This window comes from Protopterus annectens, chromosome 12.part0 (assembly GCF_019279795.1).
Source record: "Protopterus annectens isolate FY-2018-M chromosome 12.part0, PAN1.0, whole genome shotgun sequence".
Classification (NCBI taxonomy): domain Eukaryota; kingdom Metazoa; phylum Chordata; order Ceratodontiformes; family Protopteridae; genus Protopterus; species Protopterus annectens.
This window is the reverse complement of record NC_056746.1, coordinates 20,931,705-20,957,866: the sequence shown is the minus strand read 5'-3', so window position 1 is coordinate 20,957,866 and position 26,162 is coordinate 20,931,705. Positions and strand designations below refer to the sequence as shown.

At 38.4% G+C, this 26,162-nt stretch overlaps 1 protein-coding gene across 1 annotated transcript in view; it reads left to right on the top strand.

Annotated features, from left to right (window-relative positions):
- The window catches only part of LOC122816337 (periplakin-like), a 416,450-nt gene that overhangs the window by 352,323 nt on the left and 37,965 nt on the right, over positions 1-26,162 (top strand). The window contains exon 19 of the mRNA XM_044089064.1: positions 15,541-15,633. Coding sequence (XP_043944999.1) covers positions 15,541-15,633 — 93 coding nt within the window. The remainder of the gene's footprint in view (positions 1-15,540; positions 15,634-26,162) is intronic.

Here is a 26,162-nt window from a genome sequence, read left to right as displayed (position 1 = left end):
AACACTTGATCCTATAATGTGTCCAGGCTGTTCTTAAAAATGTCTAAACTAGTACTTGCTTTAATGTAATTTGGTAGTCTGTTTCATGCATCAGCTACTCTGTCAGAGAACCAATTAGTACACTTCTCATTCCCATAGAATCTTTTTTTTTTTATTTATTTCTCCAAGTCTTTGGGGTTTCTAATACCAATGGACCCCATTCCTAAATCAAAGTATGATTAAAGTTCATGAAATTAGTATTGTTTCAATCTTTGATGTCAGCCAGTAGTGCTCTTTGCAGCACCTGCAATGTGCCCAGTAATGACTCCTTCTGCAGGTCATATGGAGTTACATGTATTGGTAACATATCTAAATACAATTGTAAATTCTTTTTTATAACACCCGTTGCTCCTACTACTATTGGAACTGTCTGGGTATCTTTCCTCCACATTGCTCATATTTCGGCCTGCAGATCCTGATATTTTATCACCACCTCCTTATAGACACACTCAAAAACCTGTCATTGGACAACCATACTATACAGTGGTTCCATTCATACCTACATAACAGGCAACAGGCTGTACTATGGGAAAATACTTTATCTTCCCACGTCCCAGTCACTCTAGGGGTCCCGCAAGGATCTATATTAGGCCCATTACTCTTCTCCATCTTTACAAATGACCTTCATTCTGTAATTCCTCAAGCTGACTGTATCCAATACGCTGACGACTCCACACTCATATGCGCTGCTGCTTCTCAATTAGAACTTCAGTCACTAACCCAAATGACCTTTAGTACAGTTGAAAACTGGCTCCTACAAAGATGTCTTATCCTTAACCCCAAAAAACAAAAATGCTACTATTTACCCCCACCCGCAGAACCTCCCCACTTAACTTTACTGTTACTTCAAATGATGGAACTATAATATCTCCTGAACCAACCACCAAACTACTCGGGGTACTAATAGATAACAATTTGTCCTTTGAACCTCACATTAATAACACCATAAAAATAGTAAACAAGAAACTAGGTTCCCTCTATAGAATAAAACCCTTTCTTACACCTCCAGCCAGGGTTACTATTGCTCGTACCCACCTCATCTCTACCTTGCTCTATGCCTCCCCTATCTATACCAAAATATGTAGAAGTAATCTGAGTAAACTTACATCCTCCTACAACAATATTGCCAGATTTGCAGATGGGTCCTCCTATAGAACTCATCACTGTATCAATCTGAATCAGTTAGGATGGTTAGAGCTGCCAAATTTAATACTTTTCAATCAATTAATAGTAGCCCATAAGATCCTGTATTTACCTCAAAATACACCCATACTTACATCCCTAGTCATCCCCTATAATAACCTCAAGACCTTACGCTCAGCTAATAACCTACTTGTACAAATATCAAAATCCAACAACTTAGCTAGTGACACCTTGTTCTCCAATACAGTAGGTAAAGCCTGGAACATCCTCCCAAGCCAGCTAACCTCAATATCCTCTGTCAGCTTATTTAAAAGCAAGCTTAAACCCTACCTCAAATCACACTGGCTATGCTCCTGTGTTAACCCAGACTAAGTACCTAACTATTAACTAGACTCCCACAATTCCTAGCCTTCCATGATCATGATCTTGTGTTATCTCACTAATTTTTAGTGAGCTTAACCTTCCTTAGGATTTTTTCTCATGTAAATAAGTATATACTGTGGAATGATCATACACCTTCATATAGTATCACAACCTATGTGTTAAATAAGACTAGAAATCCATCCTTGTTTGCTGTTCTTCTATACTCTATCTATTGATCTCTAGTGTTTTTCTTTCTTAGGTTTTTGTGAGACCTTAGTATCTCTTATCATAAATTACTAGGTGTATCTAATTTTGTAATATGTTATAAAGATTTGTACTACATTTCTAATACAAATGTATTAGTCTTATTCATCTATTCTTAGATAAATTTTTCCTTTTTCCTACTGAAATATAAAATATATAATCTTAAGCTTGTACTATAATTGTTAAAACTTCTTATGTACCAAATTATACTGTTATTGTCTTTGTCTTGACCTTTTATATTGTTGTAATTTGTGGAGCTTTTCTCCCCGGGCCTCCACTGAAAATGGACATATATCCAGCTGGACTAGCCCGGTCAACAAATGTAAAATAAATAAAAAATAAATAAATAAAATAAAATAAAAATTTGTGTCTCTCTGTATGCAAGACACTGTAGTCACTGGGTGTGGCAGTTTCAATGGTCAGCGCTATTCTTGTCTTCTTTTCTTGGACCACTATATCTGGCTTTCTAGCATCTGTCTTTTGAACTGTTGGTTATGGATGATCCCATGTGATGTAGACTTCTTTGATGCTTTGTGGCTTATGTTTCCTGTGTTTTTCAGCCACTTCAATACCATAATGTTTGCACAATCTCCAGTGCAACAGTCTTCGCCACATTATTATGCCTTTCAGTCCTTCTGCCATTATTATGTTGCAACCAGCAACAAGGTGTGCAACTGTTTCCAATTTGGTTTTACAAAACCTACATTTGTCTGTTTCTCCCACATGTTCAGTGGACTTTATAAACCAATGTGTGCGCAGCCCATTTCCTTAACCACTCCTGTGTTCATTCCTGATCAACAAGAGATTCTTCCAGAAGTTTTCTATACTTGCAACTATATTAATGCTTTTTTCCACATTTCTTGCCTTCTCATCTGATCCTTCATCTTATATCCTTTCTTTTGTTTTTTGGCACATTCAATTGCCGCCTGATTTTTATCTATTTCTGGTTTGGTTTCCATTCCTGCTTGATGCCAATAAGCTTCTGCTAGATTAAGCACAGAAGTCATCTTAGATTTATTCTCCTCACGTTTCAAAACTTTCACTACTTTTGGGTCTTGTGAGGTCAGCAGATACGTGTGGAGTTCCACGACTGCAGATCTATACATATAATCAATTCAAGGCGGCCCATCCCTCCTTCAGAACGAGGAATATATAATCTTGGTATGCACTGATTTTTATAAATCATTTGGTGATCATGAAGCACTATCCTCTACACAGGTTGTCTGATGATTCTCTAGTACTTTTTGATAACCCCAAACATTCCCATAGGTAGTTGTGACTGTTTCTAAATACTCTATATACCTGAATAAGATCTCCTCTTTTTTATTTTTTTATTTATTTTATTTAACATTTGTTGACTGGGAAAGTCCGACTAGGTTCCACAGATCCTGTTTTCAGCGGAGGCCCAGGGAGAAAGGCTCCAGAAGCATGTCTTTAGAATGTGGGAGGAAACCGGAGTACCCAGAGGAAACCCACGCAAACGCAGGGAGAACATGCAAACTCCACACAGAAGGCACCCCAGCCGAGAATCGAACCGGAGAACCTCTTGCTGTGAGGCGACAGCATTAACCGCTGCACCACTGCGCCGCCCAACGCTCTTAGATGTCTGTAACAGACACTGTACAAGTTCAGATATTTTAGTCTTTCATAATAACTTAAATTTCCACATCCATGGATGTCCTTGGTATATTTCCACTGTACTCTTTCCAGTTTATTCATGGTTGTTTTCTTATAGGGTTTCCAGATTGTTATTCTATACACAACTTTGGGTTTAATGTAACTAACAAACAATGATTTCATCATGTTTGATTTCCTAGACTTTATACATCTTTTTATACAACCTATAGTTCTGTAACTATCATTAACCAATTGGTTGATATGATTAGAAAAACTCATAGCTGAAACTACTCATATATCCAGGTCCTTAAATGAATCTACAGTTTCAATCACTGTGTGCTGTATTAAATATTCACCTTTCAATTTATGTCTCCCAAATCTCATATGCTTAGTTTTTGATGTATTTATCAGAAAATTATTCTCTCATGCCCAAATGGTCAATTTAGTCATATTATTTTGCAGACATGCCTTACCTTTAACACATGTAATCAGTTTACCCAATTTTATGTCATCTGCATACAGACTGTAGAACACCTCAGAGGAAAAAGTTAGGTCTGAAAGATACAGCCTAAACAAGTAAGGGTCTAGAACAGAGCCCTGTGGGACACCCTGACTGTAACCAAAGATTTCATCTGTCCGGTTACTGTGTGATACTTACCAGGGAAGTAAATATAGTGGGAAGAAATATCCAGGGAATTGATATGGCTAGGCTTGTATAGACCCTAGGGCCGATAGCCTAGTACCAACCTATGAACCTATGTCCTATTTGCAAGCCATGCAGCTATCCATTTTATCAAGAGTACATCAATACCTAGTTGTACTAATTTATTGATATGACCCTGTCAAATGCTGAAGTTAAATCTATATAAATTACATAGCACAATTTTTCATTCATAACTGTTATTATATTCTTATAGAACATCATGTTACAGGTGGTACTAGATCTATTTTCAACATTTGCATGCTGATATATGGTTTCAAGTCCCAGTCTATTCAGTTCTGACAATAAATTACCAGTATTACCTTCTCCATTATTTTGCCACAACATAAAAGTAGATTTAAGGGTCTACATGACTCTGAGTTTGTCCTACTCCCCTTTCCCTTAAATACAGGTTTAACAACCGCATGTCTCCAATCTTGAGGAATCTCCCCATATTTATATTACCTAGTGAATAATAGATATAATGGTACCGTAAGTTCTTGCTGAAGTGTTCTCAGGTCATTGTTACTAATTCCATCCCCTCCCTGTGCTTTGTTTGGATCCAGTTTGTGTGGTTCTTTTTCAATATAATCTAATTTGATTCTAGTATCTGGGGTTACCTGGATATTACTAGGACAATTTATCACCCCTTTTGTGGAGCCAAACTGTTTTTAATATGATTTTGTAACTATATCTATAATGCACACAGTTTATCAATTTGTGTCTTTACTCCTTCCACATCTTATGTATCTATAAAAACGTTTCCTAGTATGCTCAATATCTTTATAAAAATGTTTTTCAAATTTTTTTCGATCTTGTCTCACACTGTACTTAATCTGTCCAGCTTATTTATTTCAGTTTTCAAAGTTATAGTTCAAACTCTCTTCCATTTCTTATAGTTTTTGTTTATCACTTTAATCAGGTATCTTGTTCTTATGGAAGTATATCCCCCCTGATGTTGCATGCCTAGATCCTGATGTTAAAAAACATTTTTTTGATTTTTTGCACTCAAACAATTTCTCTTTCAAAATTTTTCACATTCCATCTGCAGTTTTTCCACTGAACACCTCACTCCAGTTAGTTTTACATAGTGACTTTTGTTTCCATATAATCTGTAATTAACCTTCTGTGCATTGATTTAGATTTCTGTTTGGCAGAATTATCTAGCAACAATTAACCTTTTTAACCCCATGTAACTGCATATCAATGGTGATAAAACTTGACTTGAAGTAACAGTAATTTCTTTAGGAACACAAACAATGTCTAGTATGTTCTGTCCCATGGTAGGTTTTTTTTGCAATTTGAAGCAATTGTTCCTGAATAAATGTGAATAATTTCCTTACTGATATCATTGAATCAATATTATTCCAGTCTGTTTCTGGTAAATTTAGGTCCCCAGCTAATATTATTCTTCCGTCCTGTGTTTCATGCAAGAAACGTATGAATTCCTCTAGGTCATCTGCACTTGATTTTGGTAGTCTATACACTCCAAAAATTGTTATATGTTCCAGGGTTGTCTTTATTGTCACAGTTACACAGGCTATAGTATTGGTGTTATCGTTGAATATGTAATAATCACACGTCTCATAACTATCTTTAGTCCCTGTCATAACACCTCCACCTGATTATTTGTTAGAATGCCTGTTACAGTATTTATACCATGGCAGAAATGGTTTCCAGTCATTGTTCTTTAACCATGTTTTACAAACAAGGGACCAGTCACAAAACCAGTAGATAGCCAGGCACCCAGTATTACTGCTGCACAAGTTAAAACAGAACTGTCCAAGGCCAAGAATATAGCTTCGGTGGGATCTGACAATATCCCTGGCTGTGTGCTACATGAACTACAGAGTGAACTGGCACCTCACCTCACCTGTGTGCCGTGTTCAATCACAACCTCACCTCAGGCTTTGTCCCTACCAAATGGTGCACTGCTACAGTCATCCCTCTCCACAAAGGAGGAGCGACTACAGACCCTGCGAACTATCGCCCCATTAGCCTGATGAGTCTGATATGCAAAGCTATGGAACACATCATAATGTATCTAATAAACAAGGATATAGGGAATCTCCAAACTTTGGATCCCACACAGTTTGGTTTTGTGAAGGATAGATCATGCCTGCTCAACTTGGTCAACTTCTTTGAGTCAGTCACCAGAGCTGTGGATACAGGCAAGGTGGTTCGTACAGCCTACCTTGATCAGGCCAAGGCCTTTGATACCATTCCTGACTCAGGTATCATAGAAAAACTCACTAAGCTAGGAATCAACCCCTATATCACTAGGTGAGTTCCAAACTGGCTCACAGGTAGAACCCACAGTGTGAAAGTAGCTGACTCCAAGTCAGATTGCCGAACAGTCACGAGTGGAGTCCCACAGGGTTCGGTTCTGGGTCCTCTCCTGTTTGGTATCTACTTCTCTGAAGTCCAGGCCAACACAAAGGGACTATGGCTGACAAAGTTCACAGATGATTGCAAGTTGAGAGCTGCTATTAACTCCCCGAGTGATGTTGACATCCTACAGAAACACCTCACTGAGACCAACAACTGGAGTCGGAACCATGGCCTTAAGCTCAATGCCAGAAAATGTGTCATTATCCCCCTTGGGAAAAACCTGGTTCCCATGAATTACCACATCAATGGTAGTCCACTGAACACAGAAGGCATTATAAGAGATCTGGGAACACAGGTTGACAGCAACCTCTCTTTTGCCCACCACATTGCCACTGTGGTCAGAAAGTCCTTCTATGTGACACATCTCATTGCTAAGGGTTTTGCATCCAGGAAGAAAGTGATCATTGTCTCCCTCTACTCTTCCCTCATTAGGCCAGTCATTGAGTACAATTCCCCATTTGGCATGTACCTCACTAAACACCTGCAACAACTGCAGAGGCCACAAAAGTACCTCACAAAGGGGATCCTAGGCTTTAAACATTTGTCCTATATGGACAAACTAAAAAAAACTACAACTATTCTCTTTCTCATATCGCCTACTTAGAGGCGAACTTACAAAGCCATGTCTGACTCAGCTCTGTTAGAAATGCTACATCTAAAGAAATCCAAATCCCTCCACACCACATGCTCCAGAGACCTCAACCTCATTACCACAATCAACAGAACATGCTGGAGGGACAGGTTCATAACCCAGAGACTGCCCATGCTATGGAATAGACTTCCCATACATGTCAAGCAGAGCACCTCACTGGCCCTCTTCAAGATAAATCTTGATGAGTGGATGGGAAATAGAAAATTCACCCCATGGATCACTCCAGTGGCTTTACTTGACAGAGGCACTGGGAACTAAGGTCGGGCGGCACGATGCCAGGGTAATCCTATGGGCTAGTCTTGTAAAGGCTCCAGGGCCATTAGCCTACTACACACCTATGAACCTATAATAACATCAATCTTGTGGGAATGTAGCAAATTTTCCAATAAAAAAAACTTTATTATAAATGCTTCTAGCATTAACAACCATCAGAGATGCATCAAATGTTGCTATCTGTGAACTGTTAAATTTTCAACATGGCAAAAATCCTGCCCAGTGTTTGTCAAATATTGTAAATTATACCATGACCCCCCCCCCCAAACGTGCACGCTGATTGGCCAGTGTGCCCGTTGTAAATCGAGTTATACTAATGGAAAAAGGTCCGGTCGCCCGGACTTTTTTCCATTAGTATAACTTCGTTTAAACACTGTCTCACTATGTAAAATGGGTTAAACATGGCGAGACAACTTTAAAATAAGAAACGGAGATGTCCGTTGCTTATTTTAAAGCTGTCTCGCCATGTTAAACCCATTTAACATAGCAGACAGTGTTTTAAAACGGAGAAAGCAAGATCTCCGTTGCTTTTTTATGTTAAGCTATGTTAAATGAGTTTAACATGGCGAGACAGTTTTAAAATAAGCAACGGACATCTCCGTTGCTTATTTTAAACTGTCTCGCTATGTTAAACTCATTTAACATAGCTATAAAAAGCAACGGAGATCTTGCTTTCTCCGTTTTGCTACAACTCTGATGTACTGCGCAGGCGCAGTACATCAGAACTGCAGCGGATGCCAGACATCTGCGGAAGGGCAGTAAACAGGCATTATACTATGCCATTATTTAAGAAAAGTAACAGTTTCTTTTCTTAAATAATGTCATGGTATAATAGCAATAACCCACTTCTGGGTGTGGGTAATGCTAAATTTACCCACGGTTGGCTTTGTTTGGTCCCTCGGGCTTCGCCCTCGGGACCAAACCACGCCAACCGTGGGTAAATTTAACATTACCCACACCCAGGCGTGGGTTATTGCTATAATATCTGCTGAAAAAATTCTCTTCCATGATCTTGATAAATGCACGCCATCCTATCTGAACACGTGTGCCCAAAAGAAGGCTTGGATGCTCTATACATTTCCATTTTTTAAAACAGGACATTTTTTCCATGTAGGAGTTTATCCAAAAAATTTTTTCATTCACAGTGACCTGACTATCCTTTCTATAAGTGATTTGTGAAAAATATGTCCTAACACCAGTACAAGCTATACTATCTAAGAGAGTTGTCAGTTCCCTACCAACAGTCAGAGAATCCTTGCAGATAACATCATTTGTACCAACATGAATAAAAATGGATCTGTATTTCCTTACATTAAGGCATTCCAAGGCTTGTCTCACATCTTCTATTTTTGCTCCTGACAAGCATAACACTATTCGATGTTCATTACCTTCATTGCAAATATAGGCATCAGTTCCTGTAATAAATGAATCTCCAATTACAAGAATATCTTTGCTCACCAGCTCTGAAGAATCTCCAGCTTCTAATACAGTCATTTCAGCTCTATCAGTTGTTACGATGGATACAGCTTCATCACTATTTAGCCTATGTAAATACAGTACAGCTTGCATACCATAGTGATTGCATGTTAAACTATATACACCTCAGTGTTATGTAGTATGTTTTTATTTTTAGCTCACGTTATTTGCCTGCACAAATATGCAATTCATAAAGAGCTTTTCCTGCCGGGTGTCCTCTGAAAAGAGTCTTTGCCCAGTCTGAGTTTCGCGATCATCAAAGGCTACTAGATAAGCGATTTGTTTTCTGTGTGTTTCTACTGGAATTATCAACCTGCCGTTTCTGCCTAGATAAATATATGAGGTACCCGTGTAAGGCATGACGCCACAGAATATAGTGGGACACTATTACCTGCGTGAACATACTAACTCATCATTTTAGCGATCTATATAACTTTCAGTAGAAATGTTGCTAAAACAGAGACAGATTCGTTTTAAGATTTGTATCGGATTATTAATTCCACTGTTTTCATTGCGTATTAAATTCTCATCCAGCTGGCAGTGTAAATCCACAGCTTGATCCATGTAGTCAACATCTGTCTTTCTGTTCTGTTTTCTTGCAGTAATGTTCCTCAGTCCTTCCACGTTCAGTTTTGATTTCTTCCTTTTCACCTGCCCCTTGCATCTTTGTTCTACCTTTTCCATTGGAAAGGTGATGCCTTTTTCTGTAGACTGAGGGTTTTCTGATATCTTCATTCCCTGTCACCAGAGTGTTACATAACAAAGCAGAATCCTTTTTACTACGTATTCTCTTTCCTTTGCAGTCATTAATCCATTTCTTTTTCTTCCTTATTTGTTGTGAACTTCTTAATTTCTTTCTTTTTTTTTTGTTTCCTTCAAAACAAGCTGGATCTTCAGATTGCTGAATACTTGCATCCAGAATTCCATAGCTGTCAGGGGCATTGCCTTGTTTCATAGGGGATTATCGATCTTTGCAGACAATAGATGCATCATTTCCTAAATGTGTTCTATTTGTTCTTTGCCTAACATTATTTATCTAATCAGTCCAGTCCTTAACATATGTAACAACAGTTCTCTAAGCTGTGCCATTTGCACAAGTGCAATCATCATCATTAAGTCTAGATTTACTTCTAACATCCAACTTTTGACACGAGGAACACAGATCACCACTGTTATCAGCTGTTACCTTTAAACATGCACAGCATTTATTACACTGTACAAGATATTTCTGTATTAGCAAGTCATTAATTGCACACTCATTTAAGGAATCCATATTCAGCTTCAAATGAATTAAATATTGTAAAAGAAAAGAATAACCAAAATCATTAACCACAGAATTTGAAGAGAACTTAAATCAACTTCTATGACAAAAAAAATCACATGAGCAATATACAACTAAATACTTAAGTAAGTACAGTAAAGTTGTTCTGACCATACAAGTTCTGCAAGCCAGACAAAAGTTGTAATTCCTCACTATCGCTCGCAGTTGAACTTCTTTTTAACAGTAAAGATCAATAAATCACAAACCAAGGGAGGATTGTTTAGATATGCTCTCATGACCTGTGGAACAACTGCTTACATGTGTTACATGCATTACATAGCTCATGCGTGTATCTCTAAGCATCCTATCTTGCCTTTTGCAATGCACACACAGCCACCCAGGATGCATCCCTCCCGCTGCTGATATTTTCATACTCTATTGTCCCTCCTGCAATATTGCAGGATTTGGTTGCTAGTGTAGGAACTTTTATAGGTATGATCCACACACACACACACACACACAAACACAAACTCTCTCTCGTTTACCTGAAACATCTCATTTCTCTGCATGCACTCACACATGCAGGCATACATACACACAAGCACTCACCTCCCACCACTACTTTTAAATTTATTACCTCAGCACTTACCTGTGATGTGATCTCACCTACTAAAAATAATGGATGAATGTGAACTTTTGGCTATGTTCATTAACTTCACCATTTAAGCTAAATTATGCAGCTGGGCAATTCTCTGAATCAATCAGTTGCATAAATGCTTCCCCATACACATTTCTGGGGGATAGCACATGGCTAATTAGCACAGGCCACTACAAGAGAATGCCTCATTAGCAACTGAGATAGGCTACATGCAATCCACCATGGTGCTGCACCTCTTTGTGGCAGAACACTGAAGAAGGACTATCTGTGAATCAGAAATGGTTACTGTGAACACTCTTACCCTGCTCAGTAACCTTTCTGAATCTCCCTCAGTGTGTTTTTTTTTTATTACCAAAGGGCAAAAGAAACAATTTAACCAGTTTAACTTAATGTTCTAACTGAAACACAAATGGACAGAACTGAATAATTATACAACTTTACTTGCAGTACATTGTTCCATTCTGTCACTTACCCAGACAGACATACTTTTGCTTATGTGACTACTTAATCATAGCAATTACATCACTTCCTGCTACTGACAGTGTATCGACTTAGAATTACAAACTCAAGTTTCTTTGAAATAAACTATTACTCATACACACTGCCACCTCAGCTAAAAGACTAAAAGGAGGAAATAATTATTTAAGTCAGCAACCTTACTAAATTTCAAAGTTACAAGACCATGAAGGCACATATGTTTTAAATGTTTATAAGGTCAGACATTTTGATATTACAGTATGCTGTAATATCAAAATGGTGTTGGACAGATCAAGAGTTTTCGCCCGTTGCATAATTCCAAATAAAAAATGAACTAGCACCACTTACTAGTCAGAGTATATCCAGCACTCTTTTATGTAACATCTTTGTTTTCTCTGATATATATATATATATATATATATATATTTTTTTTTTTTGGATTCACTGAAAACTCATTTCACTAAATTTCAAAATACTCACACCAAATCGCTGAAAGTTCAAATCACTGAAAACTCATTTCGCTGAATCACATTTCACTGAATGTAAGTACTGAGGGGCAAATAAAATGTATATGCCCTTCTCCCCACTGTAGTCCGATCCTGGAGTTAGTATATATAGTTGGGGGGGTGGGGGGTGTAGCCCCCACCTACTTTTGATTTACTATTTTGTTAGCTTTCAGTGAAATGAGATTCATAAATATAAAAGGTAAGTAGGGAGGGGGCACAGCCCCCCCACACACCCCAATGTGGGGGGCGGTGCCCCCCACCCCCTAACTATATATACTAACTCCAGGATCGGACTACAGTGGGGAGAAGGGCATATACATTTTATTTGCCCCTCAGTACTTTCATTCAGTGAAATGAGTTTTCAGTGATTTGAGCTTTCAGCGATTTTTTTGAGGGTGAACTGAAATTCAGTGAAATGAGTTTTCAGTGAATCAAAGTAGACCCATATATATATATATATATATATATATATATATATATATATATATATACATACATATACATAATTAACATTTTTGCTGAAAAAAAAAAAAAGTTATGCACCCTACACATACTTCGCACACCATCACACATACACGTGAAAAACACATATATTAAGCATCCAAAAAACACACCGCCTTCAACACTAACACACACACACACACACATCTAACCTATCCAACTCCCAAAACTTCCCAAAAAACTAAAAATAAAAAAACCCTACCCAAAACCCTTAAACACTTACAACCTACCTGAATCTCTGTACACAGTCACACATTGTCTGCCATATCTAACTCCCAGACCACAATGCACCGCAAACACAAACCACAACACATCACACTGACAGCAGATTCGATAATATAGCAATCTGTAAAGTGCAGTTTCAATTAACTGCACTTTCGATATTTTAGTCTTGAGATACTGAAAGTTGATCTTTCAACATTTTGAGATTTAAAAGGGATCCCCTTGTGAAATAGCTTTTTTATAATTATAAGTGGCAGCAGTTGCAATAGTGTGTTCCCTACTGAATAATATAAAGTAGCATTTTGAAGATTAAGTACACTTTTTAAATGAGTTCTGGGTGGTTGGGGCAAATGCATGAGGTCTGAGTACAAAATATAAATATCTGGCTATACCCCTGTTTAGGAGGAATGAAGGGTAAAGCCCCCTCTGTAGAAAATTTGGAGGATAATGTCGACCCTTCAGTGAATGGCCATTAAAAATTTGTGTTGTTGCCATTCAGTATTTTAGTTTCAGAAATATTCCAGTTTTTTAAAACACTGTGTGATGAAAGGAGATACTGCCAGCACAGCTAGCTAGAATTTTGTAAATAATTATATGTTATTTGTGAATATCAACATGATTTATATAAGATGCTTATGTTACAACTGTATTACAACTGTATGTCACATGTATATCAAACTGGTTTGTACAGATGTGTGTTGAAAAGGTATTTTGTAAAGTGCTTGTGCTTAAAATGTATCCACAGTATGCCCTGCTAGAAGAGAAAAGAAATATACATGCACTATTATAACTGTCTAAATGGAAACTAGAATACAGGAGGTTAACTTCAGTCCAGCAAATTTTAGGAAAATAGCTGAAATTAAATTACTTTATATGCTATGCAACAAAAGATTGTATCTTTCAGTTTTTCAGTGCAGTTAGAGACAGAGAGTCTGTGCTGAGAAGCTTTCTGTATTGCCTTTAGGGTGAACTAATTACTAGTCTTGAAAGCTCTAAGGAATGCAGTTTTTAATACTTCCAGCATATGCCAAACATCTGAGGTCTATGTATTTTTACATGTAGATGCTAAATACTGCCAGCTTTCAGCAGTGAGGGTTTCACCTGGGAACTAGAATTAGATGATAAGAAGTGATGTCATTCTGCAAGCTATCCCAGCAGTAATATTTGAGATATTAAGTCTCTTAGTGAGACAGGGCATTCTGTCTTGGACCTGACAACAACTAAAAGATCCAGTCACCACATCTGCCTTGCTCTTGGCAAGTTCTTATTAGCAAATTCTATTAGATACAGTCAGGAATATAGGGAAGCTTAGTTTAGATAATGTTCTTTATTTATTTGAGACTATCCTGCAAGGTTGTTTTAAATATTTCCTGTGGTTTTGAACTCTGATGTCACTGTGAATATATATATACTATTGTCTTGTTCTTTTATTATTGATTATTAAATATATTTAAAGCTTTCATTGTGGCTGATCGGTGTAGAGATATTTAAGTTTTGAGAGTTATTGCATAGTTATTTGGTGACACTGTGTGGGCCACTCCTAACAGCCTTGCTCTTGATCAAACTACCATTTGTATTAATATTACACAATAAGATTGGACACTCAGACACCCTTTGTTAAGGCCCTTAAAGTAGCTGATAACGTGTGACTGGTGGCAGAAGAAACTACCTATATAGTCTGGGAAGAAGGGGGCATAGCTAGTAAACCTGTGCCATCCTTTCCGAGGTGTGTGTGTGTGTGTGTGTGTGTGTGTGTGTGTGTGTGTGTGTGTGTGTGTGTGTGTGTGTGTGTGTGTGTGTGTGTGTGTGTGTGTGTGTGTGCAAATCAAACCTCAAAGAGTGTGTGTGTCAGCTACATGGGCAGGGGCATGAAGCACTGGTTGGACAGAGAGGGTGCTGGAGATCTTGGCTTGGTTATTCAGCTGAGATTTCAACTCTATATCTGTGCCAGTGAGGAGTCTTACTGGGGATCTGGAGGAAGAGTGTGAAACCAAGCCCGGACTGATTGCGGTTTCTGTGTTTTCCTAAGGGAAATTTCACTTGATGCAGAGAGCTGCATCTGGAAAAACTGTGTGTGTACCTGTCATCCTCTCAGTGAACATTCTCCCCACTGCTGCCAGTGGTGAGGATTTAGGCTACTTGATTACTGGTCCAGTGGTGGGCCATCATACACTGTATTGTACCTGATTTCCTGAATAATTCAGTAAACTGGTACTTATTCTATGTGTTTACATCAAATATGGATTTCTTGTGGGCTGACATTTTCTTGCCCTCTGGTATTCATAGGGAGCTCTGTAAGATTTCTGAAGTGGCTGATAATTCTAGCATGCATTTTTTCCACCATTAGGAAAAATAATGTTTAATTTCTGAATGGGTGCCACAGTGGATAGCATTGTTGCCTCACAGCAAGAGGTTCCCTGGTTTAATTCTCAGCTGGGGTACTTTCTATGCAGAGTATGCATGTCTTGCCTGTATTTGCATGGGTTTCTTCTGGGTGCTCCAGTTTCCTCCCACATTCCTCAGACATGCAGTAGGTGGATTGGACACTTTAAATTTGCCATAGGTGTAAGTGCGTGATTTCATGCGAGTGTTTGGTGTGGAAGAATTACCATGGCAGGGCTAGTCACCCGATGGTGTAAACCTTGGTTCCAGATGATTGTCACTGGTGAAGGGTTACCCCTACCCCATGTGCAAAAATGGGAAAAAAGTGGTTGTGGATTAATCTGACTGTAAAAGTAGAGAAGCAGTGCTGCAAATAATTCAGTACAGTATTCAGGTTCTGAATATTTGCCATTTGGTTATTACAGGTACTCATAAGCAAAAATAATTAGCCGGTCAGTGTGCTAACACATCTTACGGTCATACTCTGTTCCTTTCATCCCTTCACATCTTGTCCTTGATAAAATGCACCGCCTTCTTTCCCAAAGACTGTGCTTGCATTTTTGTTTCACTATTTAAATTGGACTTCATTTACATATATATATTTTTCCCCAACAGGAAGCTATCCTGGCTGCAAAGTTTACTGAGGTCAAGGCTGTGAACAAACAAAGATTGCAAAACCTTCAGTTTGTGCAGAACATTCTGCAGCAGGTAAGGATGTTTTTTTTCTGTAGAAAAGATTTTGACTCCATTAAGGACCTCTTTAATTCAAATTATTTTCAGTGCTACATTTAGATGCAAGAATAATACCTGTAAGTGCATGCTGTGTAATTAGCATTTGATTAATAACAACTAAAACATCAAATTTTTCAAAAGATCACACATTGAATACAGCAATACATCGTATTTTAAACATGTTTTTTGTAGGAAAAAAGCTCTACAGCAGGGACAAGCCCCTACAACCCTGATCTATCTCTTTCTCTCTGTATATCTGTGTATGTATGTATGTATATACCACAGGAAAAAAACAGTACTTATGAGCAACAATGCTGCTGGCTGAGAATCCTAAAAAATCAGGGAAAAAGTGCACTATAGACAAGTTCATCTGAGACTTCAGAGTAATCAAGCAATTATAACTTGTTTAGAAATCAAAACATCTTTATTGAAAAACAGATGAGTGCTTTCACCCTTAAATGAGCTTTGTCAGATCTATTGAAAAAGTGTCTGTAAGTACTGCATGTATAGGTCTGTTTGTAAGTCCTGCTTGTGTACGTCTGTCTGTCTATGTTTCTGAATGTGTATGTATTTCTAAATAAATGCTTTTGAGTCTGTCAGTCTGTTTATGCTTCTGTGTGTGTGTGTATGTGTGTGTGTGTGTGTAGACTAATACTTACATAACTTGTAGTTTAGATTTAAAATACCTCCTCCTGCAACAATTACATATACTACAAGTTTGAAACAATAGGTGGCAGAATTATTTCATATATATATATATATATATATATATATATATATATATATATAGTCAAAGCCAAAGTAAACTTTATTGTAATTTAGAACTACACACGTGTAGCCTAAATGAAATTTTGTGCAGCAGCTCAATTCTTGAGATTACAGGCTGAGCTTTAACAAGTTTCAGCCAATCTCCACTGGATAATTTTGTTGTTATTCATATAATATTATTTCCAGGCATTATTATTGAATGTCAACAGGGCATTTATTACTAGTCATGATATTTATGTTTGGCTCTGGTCGGACAGTTTCTTAATAAGTTCTTAGTTTGTTAGATATGTTTAGATTTATTATTTCATTGATCTTTTTATTTTTATATGGTAATAACACTGTAGCTCATTATTCTGTTTCAGGGCAAGTCACCTGTTTAGTTTGGTTTAGATTCATTTTACGTTTAGTTCTGTATTGCCTTGTATATGACTGGCAGTCAGTAGCCTGTCAACTACCCTTATTTGTTCAGAGGCCTATGGCTCTGATTTGTCGAGAAATGTAATGTTTGTTCATGATTGGTTATATAGGTTCATAGGTTCATACTAGGCTATCTGCCCAAGGGCATTTATAAGCCTAGCCCATAGTTATGTGGCTTTCGCCACCCCTTTAGTTTGAATAAAAACTATACCTATCATTTTTCTGTGCCTCTGTCAAGCAGTGACACTGAAGTAATCCCTGGGGTATATCTGCGATCTCCCATCCATTGGTCAAGATTCCTCTTGAACAAGGCCAGCGAGGTGCTCTGCCTCACATGTACCGGGATTTTGTTCCACAGCATAGGGAGTCTCTGGGTGATGAATCTGTCCCTCCAGCACGTTCTATTTATAACCGTGTCAAGGTTTAAGTCTCCGCCCTTGTGGTTCTGAGGGATCTAGATTTTTGAGGTGAAGCATATTCATCAAATCTGGGTTTGACATGGCCTTATATGTCAGGCACAGGTCACCTCTGAGCAAGCGGTATGAGACTGAATAAAGCTGGAGTTCTTTCAGTCGGGCAGCATAAGACATATTTTTGAGACCCTTTATCCTTTTGGTGAGGAACTTTTGGGGCCTTTCAAGCTGCATCAGGTGTCTGGTCAGATACATTCTGAACGGGCATTGTACTCAATCATAGGTCTAATGAGTGATGAGTACAGGGGACGATGACCTCCCTTGATCTAGATGTGAATCCCTTCATGATCAGGTGGGCGATATAGAAGGTTTTCCTAACTACTTTAGCAACATGAGTGTCAAGCGAAGACTACTGTCAACTTGGGTCCCCAGATCCCTGATGACTTTTCTGTGCTCAGTGGATTGTCACCTATATGGTAGCTAGGGGTAACCTTGTTTTTCCCGAAGGGTATGACTATGCATTTTTGGCGTTTAACTTCAGGCCATGGCTCTGGCACCAGTTATCCGTTTCTGTGAGGCCCTTCTGGAGGATATCTGTGTCAGATGTGTTTTCGACTATGGCGCCCAGTTTGCAGTCATCTGCAAACTTTGTCAGCCATAACCCTCCTGTGTTTGCTTGTACTTCAGAAAAGTAGATGCCGAACAAGAGTGGACCCAAGACTGAGCCCTGTGGGACACCACTTGTGACAGGCTTTGAGTCTGACATGGCTCCAGCAACTCTGACCCTGTGGGTTCTGTCGCTTAGCCAGTTTGCAACCCATCTTGTGATGTATGGGTTTACATTCAAGCTGATGAGTTTTTCGATGATACCTGAGTGGGGTATTGTGTCGAAGGCCTTTGCCAGGTCGAGGTAGGCTGTATGGACTGCCTTTCCCTCATCAATGGCCTTGGTGACTGTCTCGAAAAAGTCAACCAAGTTTAAGAGGCAGGATCTGCCTTTAACAAAGCCAAACTGGGTTGGATCCAAAGTCTGCAAGTTCCCTATGTCTTTATTTATGAGTTCCATTATGATCCTCTCCATGGCTTTGCAGATAAGGCTTGTCAAGCTAATGGGGCGGTAATTTCCAGGGTCTGTGGAGGCACCGCCCTTATGAAGTGGGACCACAGTCGCCATGCACCACTCCTTGGGTACGTATCCTGAGGTGAGGCTAAGATTAAACAGCTGTCCTAACTGTGGGTTTAATTCCTCGTTGAGTTCATGAAGCACACAGCCGGGGACACCATCCGGTCCCATGGATGCTGTGTTTTTTGCCTTAGTGAGGGCAGTTCTCACCTGGGCGTTGGAGATGTTTGGGGGCCAACAATATTCTGGAATAGATATCTCTTGTTTTGGGGGGGGGGAGAAGTTTGCACTGAACCTGTCAGCCAGTATGTTAGCAATGTGTGTAGGTTCAGTAATTTTCACATCATTTTGAACTAATTCTGAGCATATCTGGGAGTTTCCTCCTAGGTTTCTAACATAGCTAAAGAAGGCCTTATGATTGTCTTTAGAGTCCTTGGCGATTTTTCTCTCAAAATTTGCCTTTGATGATTTTATGAGAGCTCTTAGTTTTTTACTTATAATGATCAAAGGTGTCTTACCTTTCAAGGATTTTGCTCTATCTTGTAGTAGCTTCCTCCTTTTGTTGTAGAGCTTGTTTATGGCTGGGGTCCACCAGACAGGACGCTTGCCTTTGGTACAGAGAGTCTTAGTTTTGTTTGGGATTGCCTGATCCATGCAGTCCTGTAGGTGCTGGTAGAAGGCATTTGTAAGTGATTCAGCGGTTTGAGTAATGTTTACCACTGGCTCAGGGGCCTTAAAGGAGACCACACTAGTTTTTAGAAGTGTGAAATCGGCTTTTGAGAAGTTTTTCACTGTGGTCTTTTTTGTTTCAGGTGGGGCGGGATGAGGACCTCCAGCGAGATTAGTTTATGATCTGATCTCACCAGTGAGGGTATACTTCGGTGTTGAACATTTTGATCCCATGTTCGTGATGATGAGATCAAGTATGTTTTCACCTCTTGTGGGGATGGTGACTAGTTGTTCCATGGCATTTGAGTTTATGAACTCCAGGAATCTTTGGGTTAGAGTGTTCGGGCTTGAGTAGTGTTCCCAGTCTATATTAGGGTAGTTGAAGTCACCTAGTATGATGGTGTTTGGAGATACATTTATCCTCCAATGTTTTCAGGAAGGCCATGTGAGGTTCCTGAGTTTGAGAGGGTGGCCTGTAACATGCTACAAATTGCAGAGCAGTCTTGCCTATGGTTAATTGCACCTGGATGGTCTCCGATGCATCGTGCGTTGCCACCAGCCTTGAGGTGTGGGTGTCCTTTATGAATATGGACACCCCCCTCCTTTCTTGGTGTTGTCCGGATTTTGGGGCGGGAACGCATGATATGAGGTGAAACCTGTTAGTGCTGGGGTGCTCTCAGGAGCCTTGAACCAGGTTTCTGTCACAGCACAGACATCGATGTTCTCCATATTGAGAAGGGCCTCGAGTGCGTGCATCTTGAGACTGAGACTTCTGGCATTGAGCAGCATTACCCTTAGTTTTTTTCCTTTTTGGTGATCTAGGGTGGTAGGTTTAGAATTTGAGCCTTGCCTAAAAAAGGCACTATGGGGGTGGCAAGAGCCTTTGCCAATATCCGGAAGCCCAGGGGTGACAGGTGCAAGCCGTCCCTTGCGAAGCAGCGTGGCTTGTCCAGCATGTCATCCCAGGCAGACAGACATTGGATCCCCTTTGAATGACACCAGAATTTAAGCCAATTATTAAAGCTGATCATCTTATCACTGTATTGTGGCATCATTCTAGGTGAAGGTAGGATACTGCTCAAGGTCAGGGTCATACCTGCCTGGGCTACATAATCAGAGAGCTCCCCGGCGTCCCTTTTCATTTAGTCCAAGGAGTGCGTCTCAGGTCGTTGACACCAGCGTGGACAATGACTGAGTCGACTTGTACCTGCTGTTGAGAGACCTGAGTGCTTGTGTTATGTGGCGGATTCTAGCGCCCGACAGGCAGCTTACTGTGACCTTCTCCTTACTCAGTCTGGTGAGCGGGACGTCAGTGTGTCTGACTATGGAATCACCAATGACAAGTGTGTCTGGCATTTTGTTTGGCCTTAAGGGCTGTGACTGTTTGACACTCTGACTGTGTGGTCTATGTGTTGCATGTGTTGGGTCGTGAGGTGGTAGTTGTTTGGGTGTCTGCTTTGGTGGCCTCTGCTGTTTTGGTAAATTTTTGATCAGAGCCTCCGAGTATGTCTTTGTGTGAGTATGTGTATGATTTGAAGTTGTGATGGTACCATGTGTGACTGGGTATGTATTGTGTGTGGTTACCTTCTCCTCCTGTCTGGTCTTGCCAGTCCTATGTTGAGAGAGCTCAGCCTCCAGTTTGGCCATATAGTTGCATCTCTCGCATGTATTTGTGTTTTGTGGGAGAAGGAGAGGATTGTTCTGTGTACATGAGGCAATTGTAACATTGCCTCAATATTCCCAGGTTCACCAGTTGAGCTGGAGAGGACACTAGCAACTGATCCCTCGACATACTAGAAGTAGTAGATAAAGAACTTTCAAAGGACTCCGGGAAGTGGGTTTTAGGCTGGTGGGGTACTATCTATAATAAGAGTGCTTTATCAAGGTGCAAGTACTGTAGGAGTAAGTGCTAGGCTTTACAGATAGAGAATAGTCTACTTGGGAATCAAGTAGAGATGAACTTTTCAGTTATAGGATATGCTGGTTAGATCAGCAGTACAGTTTAGCGTGTTTTATAGCAGGGGCTGAAGGGAGCTAGGAATTGGCCCAAACGACCAATGGACTACTAGTTTCTGGCTGAAACTTCACCAAATCGGACAAAAGGCGCTCAGTGCTTCCCACTCCCACTGGTAAGCAAAGAAACTTCCCTCCTTCCTAATAAGGCAATGGATCAGTAACAGGAACTAAAAACAAAGCCCAGGGATCAGCAACTCTGAAACTGGACTACTCTAGTTCAGTAAAGTGGGAAAACAAGAGATTTGTTTGTTTTATTACAGAGATAAGGAAAAACAGACAGTAAATGCTATAAATGCTGTAAATCGGCTGGCGCACTTTAGTGTGTAGCCTACAGAAACAATTTGCAACAATTAGTAACTTAAAGTGCAATAAACAGTGTAAAATGCAGAAATCACTTAAAGTAGCAGTAAAACAGGCGAAATGCAGTCGCTAGCTTAATAACAGTGGGAAAGCCACAAAAATACTTATATCTGGTAGAAAGTCACTCTTTTAGCTCTCTGCTGCTTGGATCACTCTGCAGGCCACCACGAGGATCTGTGCAGAGTTGGTACAAGCTGGAAAACGCGTGTTTAGCGTGTTTTATAGCAGGGGCTGAAAGGAGCTAGGAATTGGCCCAAAACGACCAATAGACTACTAGTTTCTGGCTGAAACTTCACCAATTCGGACAAAAAGGCTGCTCAGTGCTTCCCACTCCCACTGGTAAGCAAAGAAACTTCCCTCCTTCCTAATAAGGCAATGAATCAGTAACAGGAACTAAAAACAAAGCCCAGGGATCAGCAACTCTGAAACTGGACTACTCTAGTTCAGTAAGGTGGGAAAACAAGAGATTTTTTTTTTTTTAAAACAGACAGTAAATGCTATAAATGCTTTTAAGTGGCTAGCACACTTGAGTGTGTTAGCCTACAGGTAAAATTAAGCAACAAATAACTTTTAAGAGTGCAAAACAGTTAATCAACACAAAAACAGTTTAAATAGAATGCAGAGCTGTATAAACAGGCTAAGATGCAGTCGCTAAGCAGTAAATATTCAAAAGCCAGAAAAAATACTTAAATCAGTTATAGCAAATACAGTTATAACAAATGCTCTGAAATATACTGTATATTTCCAATATGTTTGAGAAGGACAGTCTCAATACAGTTATAACAAATGCTCTGAAATATACTGTATATTTCCAATATGTTTGAGAAGGACAGTCAGAACACAAGAAGGTTCAGGCGAAAAAGAAAAAAAAAGTTTTGTTTTACTTTTTGAAAAGGTAAAAAGGAGGAACAGAAGGCCTTATCAAATGTTCTCTCTGTATTAAGAAGAATGAGCTAATGACACTAGACTGGGAGGTGTGTCACAGTAGGGGCGGGCAACTGCAAAGCCACCAAGTATAAGAGCAAGACACCAACAGGGAGGGAGGGTGGGACAAAATAGTCTAAGACAACAAGCACTACAGATAAGTTTTTAAACAGATAAAGATTTCTGAAGATTCTGAATAGACAAAGTGCTTTATATATATTAAATTATAAAAACAGTAATCTGTTAAAATAATCAAAAGATACTTATATTTTGTAGCTCAGTTGCGGTCAAACAACTTCTCCAGCCTGCACCAAAGACCAGAACAACAACTTTTTTTTTTTTTTTACAAGAACACAAAAGAACCAGCCCCCACTAGCCAAGAGATAATTACACAGAGTAAATGTTTCAGTTTATACAATAGCCTAAGACAACAAGCACTACAGATAAGTTTTTAAACAGATAAAGATTTCTGAAGATTCTGAATAGACAAAGTGCTTTATATATATTAAATTATAAAAACAGTAATCTGTTAAAATAATCAAAAGATACTTATATTTTGTAGCTCAGTTGCGGTCAAACAACTTCTCCAGCCTGCACCAAAGACCAGAACAACAACTTTTTTTTTTTTTTTTTTACAAGAACACAAAAGAACCAGCCCCCACTAGCCAAGAGATAATTACACAGAGTAAATGATATGAAAGAATTGTGCTACTGTTTAATGATTTATTTGATTACAATGATTTTTAGGCATCACATTTATCATTATATTTTGCATTTCTATTATGTTGTTTTTATTTGTCTAAGCAAGTACCACCCTGTTGATGATTGGCTGTTGCTAGAATGCGGTAACGATCTTCATCAATGATGATTTCTGATGATTGTATTTAACAGCTTGTAGCAGATTGAATTTTTCTTATTCTCTATTTTTATTATTTTTTATATGTTGTTCAACAATGTTAATTTTAGTTTCTCATTCAGACTAATATTGCTCTGAATATGATTGGTAGTAAGTGATTAGTATACCACTTCCATTGGCTAAGAGGTCTGTGGTTTTGATTTGGTGTGAAACGATATGCTGGTTGCTGACTGGTAGTGAGAACAATTTATGCTATTGGCTAATGGATTAGCATTGAGCATTTCTTATGCATAATTAGCATATGGTTGCTATACATGTTAACATGCAGTAGGCTTTGTTGATTGGCTGTCGCTAGCAATGCAGACATTGGTTTATGGATGCTTATCTCCAATTACAATTGGATGCTGATTCTTAGTTCTTTATTGGATAGAATGTTGAATGCCTACAGATGATTGGTAATAGATTGATGATGATATTATGTGTATATTTTTAGTGTTTTATTGTTTTTATCCAATAAGAATGTTTAATTGCTTACTTTTTCAGAATAATCTAATTCTTATGTAATGATTGGTTATGTTTTTTTTGGCATTAAGAATGACAATTTCTATTGGTTATTAGATACTTTAAATATATGTTTGTGACATTTTTATAGTGGATCTGAAGAAGGGACTTAGAACCCAAAAACGCTCATCTATTATTTGTTTACAGTGTCTCCTTATGTTTTTATCTGTGGAATAAATAGTCATTTATGCCTGATTCCGTGGTGACCTTACTAGTTTTTCTACTTCTGTTATTGCTTTTTGTGTGGTGTGGTTCTTCAGTAGTTGTTTAGTTTATTACTGGATATATATATATATATATATATATATATATATATATATATATATATATATATATATATATATATATATAAAGTCAAAGCCAAAGTAAACTTTATTGTCATTTAGAACTACACACGTGTAGCCTAAATGAAATTTCGTGCATCAGCTCAATTCTTGAGATTACAAAGGAAAGTGAAACAACACATACAAGTAGAGGAATAAACATAACTAACAAATACAATACTACTCCCAATACATGCAACAAAGAGAGAGACATTTACCAACACTCATATACAAAAAGAATACCCTTCCCTGAGTTAAATTAACTACCCTATTTAAAGTAATACAAAACACATTACAGATTGAACAATGCCGAATTTATTTGTCTAATATTGCACTTGAGTGGGTTAAATAATACTGACTATGGATATAATAAATAAATATTGCTCTTACTTGGAATATATGCAAGTATATATCGCACAAATAAATAAAAATGTACTTATTATGTGGATGATATAAAACCAGGTATATGCCCTTTTCCCCACTGTAGTGCAATCTTGGAACTAGTATATATAGTTAGGGGGGGTATGGGGGGCACAACCCCCCACATTAGGAGGTTGGGGGCATAGCCCCCACCTATTCTGGTTTCATATCGTCCACTTTACAATTCAGTATGTTGAAATTTAGCATTGTAAGATTTCAGTATTATGGGTTTCAAACAAGTGATTTTTCAGTATTTTGAAATTTCAGTCTTATGGTGTCAGTCAAATGAGTTTCAGTCATATGAAGTTTCTATCATCTGATAGGGATCCATCCATATATATATATATATATATATATATATATATATATATATACACACATACATACACACACACACATACATATATAATAAAAAAGTACAAAAACAGTTAAACAGATAGCCCATCCTTTAAATGCAATAATGTCCTTCAAGGTTTTGTTACTGTAGAAATAATGCCTTTCTAGGGGTGCAAAGGCCCTCCACAGACTGCATTAGGCTTCAGAATAACCATGGGATGCATTATTTCCATATTAACACAAACTCTGTTGGCCATTATTTCTTGATTAAGTTGCAGGGGTGTGGGGGGCACAGCGGGGCTTACCATCTGCAAAAAATATTTATTTTCTCATTTTTTTATCAGACGCCGGTGGAATGTGCCTTTATTGAGTAGAAGTCAATGAAATTAGTTATGCAAAAGTTTCTTTCATGAAACTGACAAACATATATATATAATAGTAAGACAGTGTGGTGGCTCTCCCCATTAAAAGTGAAAAAAGTCTAAAAGAAAGATAAATCTGATGAAAAAATGTAAATAAGCTGCTTATAAATACTTGTGTGGAGAATGTATAGCCGCAATTAAAGATATGTTGCTTGTAAATACTAGTATTGAGAATATGAACAAACAGTGAAGCAGGCATTTAATAGAAGTACTTATACCTGAAAAAAATCACTAACCAGGTGTCAGCAGTAATGAGGGAAAAGCATGTATAAAAACAGAACTAGGGCAGCCCAAGAATCAGAAAGAATAACCACCCTTGGAGAAAGCAACCTGGAGTCCAGATCACTGACTCTGGAGGACAGACATATTTCTACATGCCAGATTACTAGACAAACGCCTAGAACCTGTTCATCAGAGTAACCCAGAGGAAAAAGATTTTTACATTATAGGCTTTGAACTCAGCACCTAATTTTCTTAAGTTTATTGTTCCTTTCATTTTATTAAAGCCCACAGAAGTTAATTTCCATGGAAGAGCCAGTCTTTATGCTGCTATATGTATATAAAACTTTTTTTTTTATAAAATGGACATCACCTCAGCTGTACTATTTTCCACAAAGGTGGATGCAGCTGATACAATTATTGCTTAAATTATCCTGAAGTCCCAAGATAACCTGTTGCTGCCACATAAATTTAAATTTCTCCATATAAAGGTAATGTATGGGCCTTGTGTTGAGAGAATTTTGACTACTGTTTTTCACTGACAAGTGTACAGTGAAATTGAGCACATATGTGTTTACTTATTGTAAGGGTATAATAACATAGTGTTATGTCCCTATGATGAGAGAGTGCACCTCTTTTTGCTTCTCCTGGTGAGTGAGTTTGCCTCTGCAGGGTGCC